Below are 15,743 nucleotides of genomic sequence, written 5' to 3'. Positions count from 1 at the left end.
GGAAATACAAAGTCCCCCCATTTCTAGGGGGTGTGTGCTGCCAAAATAATTAAATTCAGGCATTAGAAGGACACAAGAGATGCCTTTAATCTTTTATTGTACATTATAAAATGTTTATTGCTCTGTCTGTATCAGAGGTGGTGACCTCTCCTTCTTGGTGATGGAAGAGTATGTTCAGGCAAAGGATCCTGGAGACACTTTTGGGGCTGGCCTGGCAGGAGAACTTCCCAGTGCTTTTCTCCCAAACCAGCTCTTTGGGAAAAGCTGGTGACAGGGGAAGAGGAGAGATGGCAACTCCTCACTGCCAGCCTGGTTCTTTGCAGGGATTCCCACCCCAGGCTCCTCCAAACCTTCCTCAGGCCAACCCGTCGGCATTTGACGGAACGAGTCGGATCCTGCCTCATCCCCTAAGTGCATATGGAGTGGTCTTGTGGAGGAATTAAATAAATACAGATACCCCATGGCACACTACAAAGAGTAAATCTTTTTCATGTCATGGCCCTACATCTCCCAGCTTTCCAGAGCACCAGCAATCCCCAGGGATCCTGTCGGCTTACAAACATCCAGCATTTCCTAAGAGAGAGGAGAAGCCCAGCCCCTTTCCCATCCATCCTCATCCCTTTTTGGGAAGGGCTGTCTCCAGCAGGTTCCTGCCATTCCAACCAGCCCTTCCCACACAGAAACTTCACTAAAAGAAGCATTTTAAGAACTTAAGCCCTCAGAAAAAGGCTCCTCAGGCCAGAGCCTTCCACAATAAACAGCTCTTGCCCCTGGAGACCTTGCATAGCAACCGGTATCATCAGGTATTTTGTCTTTTTCTTGGTTTCTTTTTTTTTTTGTGGTTTTTTTTTTGCTGACTGGCTACATTTTTATGGACCTTTTATCCCATTGGTGGTGGACTCAGGCCCAGGCTGAAAACACCACGAAGAAAATGGTTGAAATTATCCTGGAAGCTAAAAAACAGCTTCTGGTGTCCCCTCGTGTTGGTCTGTGCCTCAGTGTTCCCCGATTTTTTCTGAGGTGAAGAGCACCAGTGCGAGAGAGGAGAGACGGCAGCAGTGGAGAACGTGCTGCAGCCTGGCTGCAGAACAACCAGGGGAGTTCTCCTGGTGGGAATGAAAACTGGGGGATGCCTTTTTTTGTTTGTTTGTTTTGTTTTGTCTGAAAAACCCACCTGCAAGACGTGTTACACGACACACATCGATGAACGAAGCAAGGCCTGAGCACACAGCAGCCAAAATTTGGCGTCTCGGTGGTGTTTGTCATGAGCTTCCCTCTGCTCCTGCTCGGAGAGGGATGTGCTTGATGCCTGGGAATACTGCTGGGATGGAGTGCCAGTGAGACCAGAGAAAGACACAACAGAACTTTGTGCATTCCCAAAAAAACAGGAAAACTGTTCCAGAAGATGGAGCTCGAGGGTGGAAAGGAGGCATCGCTCCAACCCAGGTGGTTCACGGATCGCTCCAGCAATCACTGATTCTTCTCCATCTTCTTCGTTTGGGTGTCAGGGTTGGTTTGGTTTGTTATTTGTTTTTTTTGCAGGGTTTCCCTTCCTGGCCAGATGTTTTGCAGAACACGGATGAGGAGGTGGATGCCAGCGAGTGACAATCACGAGGTCTTGTTTTGCAAATCGCTCCGACAATGTTTCACCTCCCCAGTCATCACGGCTCAGAGGCGGAGTGAGAGTGAGGGATGGAGTCCATCTCTCAGGTGTCAGGCTGTCATGCTTCAATGATGTTCACTGAGGGCTTGTTTTTTGGAAACTAGGAGAGAAAACAAAGGGAAAAAAAAGGATGTGTGGAAGGGAAAAATCACATCAGAGCTCGGGGCAGTCTGCAGGTCGAGTTGCCTGAAAATTCTCGTTCCCACCCGAACGAAGGGTCAGAGTTGAGGTTTTAGGCTTGTAGGGTTCATCACTGCTTCTGAACCATCACGAACCGTAACAACTATTTAAAATACCAAATAAGTAGGGTGGGGGACGTGAACAGAAACACGAGGAAGTTAAATTAATTGAAATAAGTTGGGATAAATTAAAGGCTTGACCTATTTACGCTTCGACATCGTGTGTGTCACCATCTTTACTCCTGCTGATTAACTCTCCAGTTAATTACTGGAAGCAGTGTCCTCCTTGCCACGTGCTGCTGTGGGAGGACCCAAGGAACTCGTTCGTTTGTTTTTTTTTTCCCCCTCCGGAGATGCTCAGATCATCCAGAAACGTGGCTTGAAATCTGATTTCTGGCGGCCACGCAGGATCCAGGAGGTGGGAGTGAAGCTCTGCCGTCCTGATCAGCAGAGCCGTGGGTGTGGAGGGTGTTCCCTTCCCTCATCCCGGCTGTGGGGCGGCCAGGATTTTTTAACAGAGGCTTTTTTTTTTTTTTTTTGGGGGGGGGGTGTGATTTTAGCACTCACTTTGCTCCGCAGGAGGCCCCCGCCCTGGTGCTCGGGTGTGCTGTTCTCCGAGGCGCTCTTGGCTTTCTCCTTGCTGTTGTTGGGCTCGTTATCTTTGATGATATCGTACTGTCTGCAGAAGAGGGCGATCACCCCTGCCGGGAGAGAGAGCATCATCAGCGATCACACCAACGAGCTCAGCAGCCCGCAGAGATCACAGATCCCTTCTGGCCAGCCTCGGCTGCATTCCCAGTTCCTCCCAGAGCACAGCCAGGCAGCCCTCTGGCTCTTCCCTTTATTCCACGCTAAACTAGTTAGACAGGACGACAGAAGATTAATTATATTCCAGCCTCCCTGTTATGAAGTGTTTTAAGCCCTGCGTTTGGACCTGGACCAACACCAAGCCCCGCGGTTCAGCGAGCACTGGAGCTCCTGGAATTTCTGCCTGGTGAAAACGTGTCCTCTGCTCCCTGTCCTCTGGAGCTGGCGGAGGAGAGGTTCTGAACCTGCCAGCACCTGCAAATGGGCAGCGGCACAAAGCTGCGAGTGGAAATTTCCTCCCCCACACACGCAGGCACGTGGAGAGGGAAGCAGGGGCAGCCGTGGCACGTAAGAGGACTGCAAATGTCTGTCTGAGCAGCTTTTATGTGGTCTTTCCAACCAAATAACGTCTCTGCCTGCAGATTCCAGACACGTAGGTGAAGTGGATCCAGGCAGATGCTGCTTTTCCCTCCCTGAAGAAAAAAAATCTTCCTTAATAGCCAAATATATTTAAATCTTCCAGCATCACGTCATCAGCTGCTCTATAAAACGAGTTGGGCAGTTGCCCCCAGACTTTGCTGATAAACACAGCGGCCCAAATTCTGTCTTTGGGAATGTGGGTAAACGGCTGATTCCAGGAGAAAAGGCGTTAGCATCTGTCACAGCCACTCCTTGTGCGATTTCCGCGGGTAAAACTGACACACAAAGAAGGAAAAGGCCATGAAAAAAAATCCCAGAAACACCAAAAGCTGAGGCTTGGCTCAATCCAGAGCCCTGGACACGGATTGGTTCCGTTTGGGTTTCCCCAAATATTGTCCCACAGGACAGGTTAAAACCTGGAAGGAGGTTTTTGTGTCTTGAGACTTCTTAAAGGACCCGTTTGATGTAGAGAGATTCTCCCCAGACCCCTTTTGCTTTTTAAATGTAAGTCATTTGTCTGGAAGGGAAATTGTGGGATTAGCAAATTCTTTGTTCCCAGCTGATCCAAGTCTCAGATTATTCTACAGCGGGAGATGAATCAGTTGTACAATCACCCCATGTAATTATTCATGATTATTTTCCCTGGCAGGGCATTGAAAGTGGGATGTGTACAACTAAAACATGGCATAAATGCTGAAAAAACAATGGCCTAGAGGTTCTGGAAATCCTCTAAGTTCGTTTCGGTTTTCATGTGATCCTTGGCTTTAGGAATAATTGCTGCCCAGACTCTGGAGATGCAAATAAGGGGGAAAATTTATTATACATGGATTTGATTCAGTGTCACCTGGATTCTTCCATCCCCTTCTGTGATGGGGAAATTTCTGTGGGAAATATAAATATAAATATGTGGGTGTGGAGAGCAAGAGTCTTAAATCTCCGTTTTGCCTGAGCATTGGAGTCATACAATATCCAGAAAATTACTGTAACCTGTAATATCTGAAGGACTCAAGGCATATCCTCTTGGATATTTGGATGCCTGGAAACATTCCAGGACAGGGCTTGGAGCAACCTGCTCTGGTGGAAGGTTGGGTGGAACAAAATGATCTTTATGTCCCTTCCAACCCAAACCATTCCATGATTCTGTGGCTGAGGGCGTCATAATCAGGGCAGTCTGGGAAAAAAAAAAATAGATTACAGGATTAGCCATAGGGAATTGCTTCCATCAAATCCATTTTCTGCTTCCTGCTGGACCAAACTGGAGCTGCAAAGCCCAGTTTGAGGTGCCCTTACAGCTGAGAACTCCGTGCTTTTTGTGCGAGGAAAGGTTTCTTCCATGGTTCCACGTGCAGCCGGGCATTCCTGAGGGTATCCCATGGATATTGCTTTTGACAAAGGGTTAGGACTGACCTGCCCACATAAACAACACCACAACAATGATGAGAATTTCCCCCGCTCGCAGCTGTTGGTTCTTCTTCGCCATCTCCTTCATTGTCACCTCATCTGCACAAGGGCAAAGAGACACCGTGAGACCCCAAAACCCAGCTCAGAGCCCGGTTTGGGAGTGTCCCTGACCCCAGTCAGTGTGTCAGGGGCAGAGCCAGCAGGGAAAGAGTCCTGAGAGGGCACTTGGATTAGGATTTAGGAAGAAATTCCTCCCTGTGAGGGTGGGGAGGGGCTGGAATGGATTTCCCAGAGAGGCTGTGGCTGCTCCATCCCTGGAAGTGTCCAAGGCCAGCTTGGAGCAACCTGGGGTTGTGGAAGTGTCCCTGCCCATGGAAGGGGATGGAACAGGATGAGCTTTCTGTCCCTTCTAACCCAAACCAGTCTGGGGTTCCAGGATTCATCCTGTGACATCCTGAGGGGACGGGGCAAAGGAGGAGCAGGGGGACAGGGCAGTGTTATCTGTCCCCGTGGCTGCTCTCTCTGCTGTCCCTGTCCCTGTTAGTGCCATCTGCACCTGTCACAAAGCCTTGCATGCTCCAGCAGTTCCAGCTCAGCAGCGTGGAGAGCCTGGCAGGATGTTTTTCAGCAGAGCCTTGGGATTCAGAAAGGAGCAGAGCCTTTTTTTTTTTTTTTTGCAGGGCGTAATTCGCCTCCTTGGCTTCAAAGCATTAAGGAGATTACAGTTCAGGCCCCCAGGAAAGGAGCAGTGCTCCTCTTAGTGCTTCCTGATAAACAGCAATTCAGGATTTACAGCCTCCAAATCAGTTTAATAGAGTCAAGGACTCACATCCTCAGAAGCACGGCCAAAAACCCTAGAACAGGCTGGGCCCGCAGCTGGCAGGGAGGGACCTGGGTGTCCCCACAGCCCTGCACTGCCAGGCCCTCTTTGGAGCAGGATTCTTGCTGACAGAAAACCCTCAACAGCCTGGTTTGGCTAAAGAGGAACAAGTGAAGGAGTTGCCAGTGAGGAAGTGCCTGATTTTCTCTATGGAGATACTGAAAACCCAGCTGGATGTGATCCTGGACAACCTGCTCTGCTTGACCCTGCCTGGGAGATCTCCAGAGATCTTCCAATCTCAGCTCTCTGTGATTTGGCAGAAATGTTGAAAATGTAAGAAAAGTGGGAGCTTCTGGGTATTTTTTCCCCTGAAATCCAAGCACAGGAGGCCCCGTGAATGCCACAAGTGCCCTGTGGGCAGTGGTGTGCCCAGTGCCATCCAGAGGGGCTGGTTCCACATGAGTTCAGGCCAGGAATATCCCCTGGCATTCTCCACTTGTAGGGAGCAGGACACAGAGCTGCAAACCTCCTCCTCAATTCCTTAAATCTCATCTGAAACGGGGAGAAGGAGCAGCCACCTCCAGCAGCTCCTCCCTGTCACCTTGTGCCCCCTCCAGCACATCCTGAGAGGACACTCAGAGCCCCATGAGTGTTTCCCCCACAGGGTTGATCCTGTTGATCCCACAGGGTTTCTCCCAGCTCCTCTCACCACACAGGATCCTGGTTCCTCTCTGCGGAGCCCTGCGTCCCAGGGGCCACGTAGGAACTCACCCACACTTGCCTTTATTTTTAGAGGCTAGTTTCTCAGCTTCCCTGGGGGTCTTGAAGAGGACTGGCTCACTGGCAGGGCTCTGGCCTTGGATGCTGATGGCCTGGACATGCACAATGTACTCAGTGTCCTCCTCTAGGTCCCAGAGGGCACAGGAGCGGGTGGTGGTGTTCACCTCCTGGATGAAGCGCAGCATCCGCACGTCCTTCTTCTGGAAGCCGAGAGAGGAGAGCACAGAGTGGTGGAGAGGCCTCCTCCCCGCCCTGTGTGCATCTGCTGCCACCTAAGGCCACTGATTCCTGCCCTGCCCACCACGTGGGTGTGGAGAAACCGTCGGGATCCTTCCCTCTCTGCAGCCACCAACGTGCAAAGCGCCGCTGCAAAGGGGTCGGGAGAGCCAAATCCCCTCCGGCACCACGGGGGACAGGACGGGAAGGAATGGGCTCAAACTGCAGCGAGAGGATTTGGGAACTGAAGGGACCTGAGGGGGGAGATGGACACGGCTGAAACTGGGTAATTCTAGGCACGGTACCTGTTGGGAAATGGCAAATCCAATGACAACTTCGTCTTCCAGGACATCCCAAGTGACCACGGCCGAGTTGGCTTTCAGGTGTTTGACCGTGACATTTACTGGAGCCGAGGGGCTGTCTGCAAGAAGGGAGAGCAGAGCCTTTACAGGGGTGGGAGACACAGCGAGGGCAAGGAAAGGAGTGGGAAAGGACCTTCCCCAGGATCCATTTTGGATATGTGACCTGGAAAGTGCAGCTACTCCGGGTCTCAATTCCCACGGCGGAGCTAGGAGATGTCACCTGAGAATATGAGTTGCATTCAACACGGGTTCAAACTGATAGAGGGGAAATTTAAGTTAAATAGAGGGAAGAAATCCTTCCCTGGGAGGGTGCTGGTGGTTGCCTACAGAAGCTGTGGCTGCCCCATCCCTGGAAGTGTCCAAGGCCAGGTTGGATCAACCTGGGACAGTGCAAAATGTCCCTGCCCATGGCAGGGGCTGGGACTGGCTGATCTTCCTGTCCCTTCCAACCCAAACCATTCCACGGCTCCATGTGTGAAATATCCGACCCTCGGGAAGAATTTCTTGAACACCACAGCTGAGCCCTGAGCAGCTCATTCATCCCAACTTCCCCAGCCACATTTTTCCCTGTTGTTCCCTGACAGTGACAGCAGTGACAGCTGGGAGGAATTTTGAGCTCTGCCATGGAAGTGTGCACACTGAATGCTTTGATGAGCATTCCAGAGGTTTGAAAGGCGGGAGTGGAGTAAACTGGGAGAGTTTCTTCTGCTTTTCCCTGGCAGAAAATGTTTCTTACAATGTTTTGTGGCTGATGTCAGAGCACAGCCAGCGAGCAGCCACTTGGAGCTGCCAGGGCACGGTGGATATTGTAATGTGGAAAGGGCAGGCCAGGAAAGCAGGAGCCTGAGGCTTTGTGTTTATTCCCAGTTCCAGAGCACGGCTGAATTTCCAGCAGGATCCCCCCAGCCTTGCCAAGCACAGCTGAGTCCCTGCACAACCTCCCCAGGAGCCTCTTCCCAAGGGAGCTGCTCAGTCCAAAGCCCTTCCTGGCATCTCGAGGGAAGGTTTTACCTCCTGGGCTTGGCACAGCTCTTCCAGCTGGACTCTGTTCCCATTCCTCTGGTCAAATTTAATTCACAATCTTCAGTTTTGCTCTGAACCCAAAGCAGTGAATGCTCTGAGTAGTCCCAGGAGGTCAGTAGGGTGAGGAGGAGTCGTTTTATTTTAACTTTTATGGTAAATTAATACTTTTATGTCATTATAACTACCCCTTTGGGGCTGGGACAGGTCACCAGTACAAGAAGGGTGCACTTGTGCCCATCTCCAGTGACATTTGTTGGATTTATGGTCATTCCCAGCCGCCTGGATGGGGCTGAAAATATTCAAGCTGTAGTGTCAGTGTCTGACTTCACTCCTGGTGAATGTTCCCCCGGGAACAGAGGAATAACAGGAGCACAGAATTCCCCAGCTGAAGGTCACTTGGCACAGTGATCCCTCATTCCTTTCACAGCCAGCAGATAGACCCTTAGGAATAAAATGTCTGGAGATTCGAGCCAGACTGAATCTGGTGAATCCCTCAGTGAGAAAAAAAGAAAAAAGTCACTGAGCGGCTGAATTCACACCAATTTAGGACTTTAGGAGGAGCAGCAAGTCTCTGTGATTCCACAGAGGGATGTCATTCCTGTCTGGAGTAACGATGGAGTCAGTGTTGACCCAGAGCATTCTCATCTCCCAGGGCCTGGCCCTGATGGAACGAGGCAGAATTCCTCAGCCGTCCTCTTGAGGGATGGAATCCCTCACCATCCTCACCCTCCCTGCAGCAGCAGTGCCCGTGACAAGCCGAGGAGGGAGACAGATCATCCTGGACTAAAAGTCCCTTCCAAAGCCGGCTGTGACACGAGGAAGGGACGTGGGTCTGCAGCTCTTCACCTTCCCCCGTGACTGAAGCAACAAAAGTCGAGTCTAATTTTAGGAAGGGGCGGTCAGCAGACAGGAATGTGCACGGGGAAGGTCTGTGAGTCATGCCTGATGAATTTGCTGGAACATACGGAGGACATGACGGAGTTGAGGGATGGGAGACAAAACAGTCTCCAGCTGCAGCCAAGCACTTCGCCCTTCCCGGCTGCACCGCTCAATCCCGGCGTGGTTGTCTTCCCTGGGTATTTTTAGGAGCTAAATTTTTATATATCTGTATCTATATATATATTTATTTTTTTAGGAGCTACCACTGACTTAGCCAGCTTCAGTTGGAGGAGGGCTTTGTAAAGAGATGAATTAACCCCACAGGAACAGAGAGCAGAGATCACAGGGGGGAAAAAAAGCTCGGAAAAGGGAACAGCACTCAGAGTGTTCAGGTCCCCTTTTGGAATTTGTGACCTTGAGGGAGGCACAGCATAAAAAGTGTCCGAGTTTCCTGATGGCATAAGATATGGGGGAGTTGGGAAGACCTTGAAGAGCTGGAGGAGAGCAAAAAAACTCTTCTGGGAAGTGGTGGGAGAGGGTGGAGAGCTGTGAGGCAGGAGGGAAGCACTCAGCAAAGCTGAAACCCAGGCCCTGAAGCCTCCAAAACTGGAATCTGGATGGAGGTGAGGGAGAAATCACCTGGAGCAGGTGGTCAGGAACATCCTAGAACCTTTCTTTGGAGGAATACCTGAGAGAGGGATGGGGTAGTGAAATCAGCAGCTTTAAAATCCAGGACAGCAGATCCCAGCGTGTCTTCCCTTGCACTGCTACACCCAAATCAGTGCTGCCAAACCAGCATAAAAACACTAAAAAGAGAATTAAACTGTGTTTGACAGAAATACAAACACAGGAAAAATGAATTTCCTGCTCCCAGAGCTGCGGGAATAATTCGGAACCAAATTTTTCATCCATGAGGTTGCTTTTCTCCCCATTCCCAGCAGATGAAACAATGAGATCACGACTTCCTAAGACTTAAAACACTGTTCCAAGATATTCCACATGACTTTTGGCTCCCTAGCCCTGTTGCAGCTCTTTGTTAGTCCCAGCCTGGCCGAGATCAAGTGGAAAAGGTGTAATTCCTGTAATTTCCCAGCTGGCTGCAGGGGGTCGGCAGCTCAAGCAGGGCCTCGAGGTGCCAAATGCAAATTTTTGTTTCCTTCTAGAAGTCATGTGCAACTCCTGGAAACTTTGCTTCTGTGCCTGCGGCAGCCAGGAAAGCTGTTGGTGTTCTGGGAGCAGGCACAGAGGGTGGGAATGCTGCAGGGATAGCAGGGAATGGGTTGTGGATCAAGGGGGAAGGTGGTTTTTTTTTTGTGCCTGTTTATTCCAGAGCTGCTGAGAGCAGCACATTCCCTGTCTGCTCCGTAAGGGAACGGTGCAAGATTCCTGCTTTAGCACTTTAACTTCATCCCAGTGCAGGATGCTGGAGCAAATCCCGCTTTGCAAAACTGGCAGAGGATATTTGCCCAAATTGGGATGGAAAAATATCCTCGTTTTCCTGTCAGCAGAAATCACCCCACCCCTCACCAAGGGAAACCCTGATGATTTAGGCTGAAATCAGGACTTTTAAACATGAATAGCAGCTTAAAAACTGAGGCTTTCTAAAACCCCATCTTGTTTCCTTCCCACAGACTCCAAAATGTCCCATCCCCCAGGCCCAGTCCTCCCCGGTTCTGGCGCACCTGGGGCCGTTTTGGCAGGAGCAGGTCAGAGCCTCTGCTGTACACCAAAAATCCTGAGCCCTGGAGATGATCCTTGATCCCTTCCTGATGCTGAGAACCCCTCCGTGCCCTCCATTAAACGTTTTCCTCGTTATTGTTGGACTTTAATTGGAGAGAGAGGAGCCCCACACACACTTTACAACTCTGGTTTCGTTCTGGAAGAGGAGCCCACCCTCTTCCCTGAGAGGGAATCCGTGGATTCCCCATGGGAGCTGTGGCATGGATGGGAGGGGTGGGAAAAAGAGCAGGGAAAAAAGGTTTTGTCCCATCCCACTGCTGCTGTCACCTGGGAATTGGGGAGGGATCCTCAATATTGGGGTGTCCAAACCCTGGGGTGTCTTGCAGGATCAGGGAGGTACCCAGGGCCACAAAGGTGTCACTGAAGGGAAGGAGGCACCCGTGGAAATGTCACATCCTTGGAGTCACCTCAGGCCAGCCGAGTCCAGACCTATGGCCTGGAACTAAAGTGTATTTCTGGATTGATCTCTCCAGCTAAGAGGCTGCCCCAAAACCCCCTGAATTCACCTCTCCCATGGAGGTGCTTGGAATTGCATCCTTCCTGAGGCTGTGCTGTGTTCCCAGCACTTGCCAATTCACTCAGCTCCTCTCCCAAGCAGCTCCTTCCCTGCTGGAAGGGCTTGAGCAGCTTCAGAGCCCCAGGGACTGAAGCAGCTCATTCCCTGCTTTCCAACTGCCCTTTCCTGCAGGAACCAGTGAATTCCAGCCTTAATTCCCAGCAGCTCTTGATTTCTGCACCACAACCTCCCCTGGGGATGCAGGAGATGAAAGGACACAACCTGAAAGGAGCATCCCTAAAATCCATGCGATGTTTCCTGCCAGCCCCACCTCCCTTTCCCCGAGCATGGATTCACACAGAGCTGCTTTTGCTGCTTTCTCTGTGCTCTCCCAGCAGGGATCCCATCCGTGGATGTAATTGCTTGTGGGTTTTATGGGATGTGTGGGAAGGGCTGAGCACATTGCTCAGCATTCCCGAGGGTTTTAATGAAGGGAGCCCCAGGGGAACGTGTGGGAGCAGGGATCATTCCCAGCCCCACGGGAGGTGGGGCTGTGTTCTGAGATCCAGTGATTTCAAAGAGCAGAGAGGCCAACTGGTGGTTCTTCAGCTGGGAAAGAGGCAATTATTTCCTGCTGGCCGCTCACTTCCCTATAAAAATGGGATATTAATAGGCCACCAGCCCCCTCCTGCCCACCCCTTGGCTCTGTGGCTGATTCTTCAGGGAGCAGCTGCCCAAACGTGCTGGAAATGCTGCCAGGGAGCGTGGAGCCTTTTCAGGGAGCACAGAGACTGTGGCCAGCCAGGCATTGGGAATTTTCAGGGCAGAAGGAAGGAATATTTCTACCCTGGAGAGTCCCAGAGACAGGCAGGATTCTCTCAGGTCTCCCCAGTGCCACAATTTGGGTTTAAATGCTGCCAGCTTGGAGAAGAGCCGTTCCCATCATGGCATGTTTTATCCAGGACCCAAATATCCACGGAGAACTGGGTACCGTGGGCTTTTCTAGCTCCTCTTATCCCACACCTCTGTAGTATCAGAGCAGTCAGAGGGGGTGAGGAAGGCTGGGAATTTCCTGGACAGTGCTGGATGCACTTTTCCCAGGATTTTGCTCCCTGCTCCTGGCCCAGCTCTGCTCTTGTATCCCGCTTTTTACTGCCCACATAAAGGTTTGCAGCTTCATTGCTCAATACATTTCTGCTTTTAACTGAATTATGCTCGATCCAGGCCTTAATTCGGCCTCTGGGCACTTCATAAACCAGCAAGAGTTTGTTTAGCAGTGAACATTCGACGGGTGAGGACGGCTCCAGGACCGGCACATGGATGGCACCGCCACAGAGTGAGTGGTTAATAACTGCAAGCACACGTCTCTGCGAGGAATCTCCCTTTTCCACAAGCGTATTCCCAGCAGGAGACGGACTTTGGAAGAGCATGGCTCAACCTTGGCTGCCTCTCACAGCACCATCCCTGCTGAGAGCCTGACACCGGGGTGAGAAACCTCCACATCCCAATTAAATCCCTCCCACGCCCAACGCAGAAATCAATAAAGTGCTTACGCCGCCCGTCAGCCAGCCAGGAATCTCCCCGGCCTCTGGGATGGAGAGAAAAGGCTGGAACCGGTTGGTTTGTTGTTTCCAAATAGCTGAGAGACCTTTAGCTGCTCTCTTGAGCGTGCTGAGGTTGTTGCTCACCCTGATCCAAGCTCCCCGAGCTCGGACAAGCTGGGAATCAGCACCTGGAGTGAGATTGTCACCTTTGCTTTGCTCTCCTTCCCCCCACCAGGCTGGGGGGATGCCTGGGGAGGGGTGAGAGTGGTTTGCAGGGGTTCAGGGGGTGAGGACACACTTCAGAGCTGAGCAGAGGCCAGAATCCAGCCAGGAGGGTTTGACAGCTTTTTGGGCAGCTGAGGTGGGGGAGCTGTGAAGGGGCTCCTCAAACTGGAGCTTGTGCAGGTCCTGAGAGCCGGCCCAGAGCTGTGCTGGCAGGGGAGGTTTTACCTGAGCACTGTTGTCACCTCTGCTCTCCATCTCCCAAAAATAAACCTGATCTGAGCTGCTCTACGGGCAGGCACCTCGCAGTGAGGCTGTTTGCAAGTCACAGGGGCCGTGGCCTATTTTGTGGTCTTCCTTCATCACCCCACTGCTCTTTGAGTCCTGAGCAGTGCCCCGAGCCCAGCCCAGCTCCTCTCTCTTCATTAGCTCAGCCTAACGAGGAGGGGACTGCTGGCAGAGCAAAGGCAAAATTAAATCTTATTCCTGACTTGCCAACCATCCCGAGTGTTTCCTCAGGGACCTTCTGGAGCAGTGGGAATGATGGGAGGGCATCACCCGCCCAGGTGGGGTTTGGGGGTTGCCAAAGAGCATTGGTGTGAAGATTATTTCTCAGCCACCTCGTTCTCCTGCTCCTGCTTTCCCTCCTCACTCACCTTGGCATCACCTTGGTAAAAAATGGTCCTGCCTGGCCAAGATCCCTGAATTCAGAGCAGGGCCTGTGCTCGGTGCCACTCACCAGCCCTTGCCCTGGCATCGCCAGGGGGGAATTTGACGGCTTTAATCTTTCATGACAGGAATTATTTTAAACTCACTCACACGAGCTCTGGGTCCAAAGGGGATGGACCCTGGAGCTTCCATCCCTGCCTGGGAATGATTTCCTCCCCACGGGCTTTTCCAATGACTCTTGACTTGCGTGCCTCGGTGGCCCGGTGGTCACATCACCAGGCAGGGCTGGGGACACGGAGCTGGTGGTGATGCTGCCGCTACCTCTGAGTGACCTTGGCAAAATCACTCCGTGCCCTCATCCCTCTGCTCCTGCTCTGGAGCACAGGGACAGCACAAGTTCTCTGCCTCACCTGGCTGCAGGGAGAGCTCGTCAGGCCCCTTGGCACGGGTGACACAGCAGGAGGAGGCAGTGGGGGGTGCGTGGCACCACACCAAAGTCACACAGCTCACCGTGAGCTCCCAGGAGCGTGGCACGGACACCTCCCGGCCCAGGCAGGAGCAGGAGGTGGTTTATGGGCAGGGACACAACTCCCTGTTTACTCTGAGATGCCAGCTGAGGTGATCCAAGGATAAGGAAGAGCAGGGAAGTGGCCTAGTTTACAGAAAACCCCGAGTGCTGTCACAATTGCAGACGCCTCCATTGTGCCGCGGTGTTTTCCTCATCGCTCCCTCCCTTTGGGAATGTTTCATTAATCTCCCCGGATCTGGCAGTTGTGAAACAGCAACTTCAGAAGGCGCTGCCTGCCCAAGGACGGGTGGCAGAGCTGAAAGCGTTTGGGGGTTGCTGCAGCCCTGACAGAGGCCAAACGTAACTCCAGCAACTTCCAGGGATGGCTGGAGCGAAGGAATTTCCACTCCCTGGAGCTCTGCATCCCTAATAATCACCCCCAGCCTCCTGGAATGCAAGATATCCTGGCAATCAGCAGTCTGTGAATCGAGGCAGCTGTTCCACCAACATCTTGCAGCCAGCAAAGGAGACAGCCCTGGACTGCTTGGGAGGGGGACTGGTTTGGGCTGGGCAGCTCCACCAGCAGTGCCCACTTCCCACCCACACAGGGGGTTCTGGGACCAATGAAGGCAAGAGTGGGCTTGGGTCCATCCTGGTGGCTCCAAAATTAGATGCAGCTCAAGGCACCTCTGCCTTCACCACAGATCCCCCACTGCAGGTGACCTGCTCAGCTCGGAGGGGCCTGGTTTTGGTGGCCAGCATGTGCGGTGCCCCTGGAGAGGTGGTTCCTCTGGGGCCACCCTGGTTCCTCTGGGGCCACCCTGGTTCCTCTGGGGCCACCCTGGTTCCTCTGGGGTCACAGTGCCCCCGCAGCGTTCACAGGGCTCCCAGCAGAGCCCGGCTGGGCCCTGGACAGCCGGCAAGGGACACTGACAGAGCAGACCTGGCTTTGCCCCCTCCACTCCAGTTCAGCCCCGTGACACGAACCGGGGCCGCTGCTCAGGTGCCCAAAACCTTCCCCAGCGCAGAACGAGGGGGTCCCCTCCCTCTCCCCGTTTCCACATCTCCACCAGCCGCCCTCCCCGGGGATGCCCGGCTGCGAGCGCCCACGGCTGGGACCCGGCGGGGGCGAGCTCCCGGCGCTGCCCGAGCCCCGGTGCCGCGGGGCTGCGTGTCCCAAATCGCCGCCTCTCCCGCACCCAAACCCCGGCAAAGTCCCGGCGCCCCCAAACTCCGTCCCCTCGGCACAGCCCTGCCCGCTCACGCTGCTCTCCCCCCGGGGGTCTCCGCTGGCACCGAACCCCTTCCCCAGAGCCCCGGCAGCCGCTCCCGGGGCCCGGCCGCCCGTACCTGCCTCCACCGGGCGCAGACCGGCGTAGCTGAAGCAGAGCAGGAGCGCGGCGCCGGTGCAGCCGAGGAAGGGCTCCATCCCCCGCGGCCGCTCGGGGCCGGGCCGAGCCGCTCCGGGCCGGGCCGGGCCGGGCCCCGCCGGCGGCGCGTCCTGCGGGCTCGGCGGAGCCGTTCAGCACCGCGGAGAGCGGCGGGGCCGGTGCCGCCGGTACCGCCGGTGCCGCCCGGTGCGGCGCGGCTCGGCGGGGCTCCGCTCCGCCCGGCAGCGCTCGCCTCGCCTCGCCTCGCCTCGGCTCGGTTCGGTACGGTACGGTACGGTACGGTACGGCTGGGTTCGACCGGGAGGCGGCCCCGCCGAGCCCCGGCTCCGCCCGCTGCAGCGCCGGGCAGCCCCGCTCCGGTCCCTCCCCCGGCCCCGGGGGCGGCGGGACGGGGGCGGCTCGGGCCCCCCGCCCAGCACGGCTCCGCTCTCTGCCTCAGTTTCCCCGTCCCGCCCCTCCTGCCCCCGCCGGGGTCCCGGCACAGCCCTCCCGGGGGCTGCTCGCACCACCGGGGGTCCCTCTCCCTGCCGAGAGCAGCCCTGGGGCACAGCAGCGGCGACGTGTCACCGGCGGGGTGTCACACAGCCACCAGGTGCTGAATCCCGTGTCCAGAGGAGACGAGG

The 15,743-nt window shown here is 54.0% G+C and overlaps 1 protein-coding gene across 1 annotated transcript; it reads right to left on the bottom strand.

Annotated features, from left to right (window-relative positions):
- Positions 1-87: 87 nt before the first annotated feature.
- FNDC5 (fibronectin type III domain containing 5) lies at positions 88-15,386 on the bottom strand. The gene is made up of 6 exons (XM_066204564.1): positions 15,080-15,386; positions 6,592-6,707; positions 6,072-6,270; positions 4,477-4,569; positions 2,410-2,543; positions 88-1,763 (listed from the first exon to the last, which is right to left on the bottom strand). Exons 1-6 carry the CDS (start codon positions 15,156-15,158, stop codon positions 1,722-1,724), a joined length of 663 nt encoding a protein of 220 aa, XP_066060661.1. The 5' UTR covers positions 15,159-15,386; the 3' UTR covers positions 88-1,721.
- Positions 15,387-15,743: the final 357 nt, after the last annotated feature.

This window comes from Chamaea fasciata, unplaced genomic scaffold (genome assembly GCF_029207755.1).
Source record: "Chamaea fasciata isolate MVZ Bird 193981 ecotype frontalis unplaced genomic scaffold, bChaFas1.0.hap1 SCAF_26, whole genome shotgun sequence".
Lineage (NCBI taxonomy): Eukaryota > Metazoa > Chordata > Aves > Passeriformes > Sylviidae > Chamaea > Chamaea fasciata.
The sequence above is the reverse complement of the archived record's forward strand: the minus strand, read 5'-3'. Positions and strand labels throughout refer to the sequence as shown.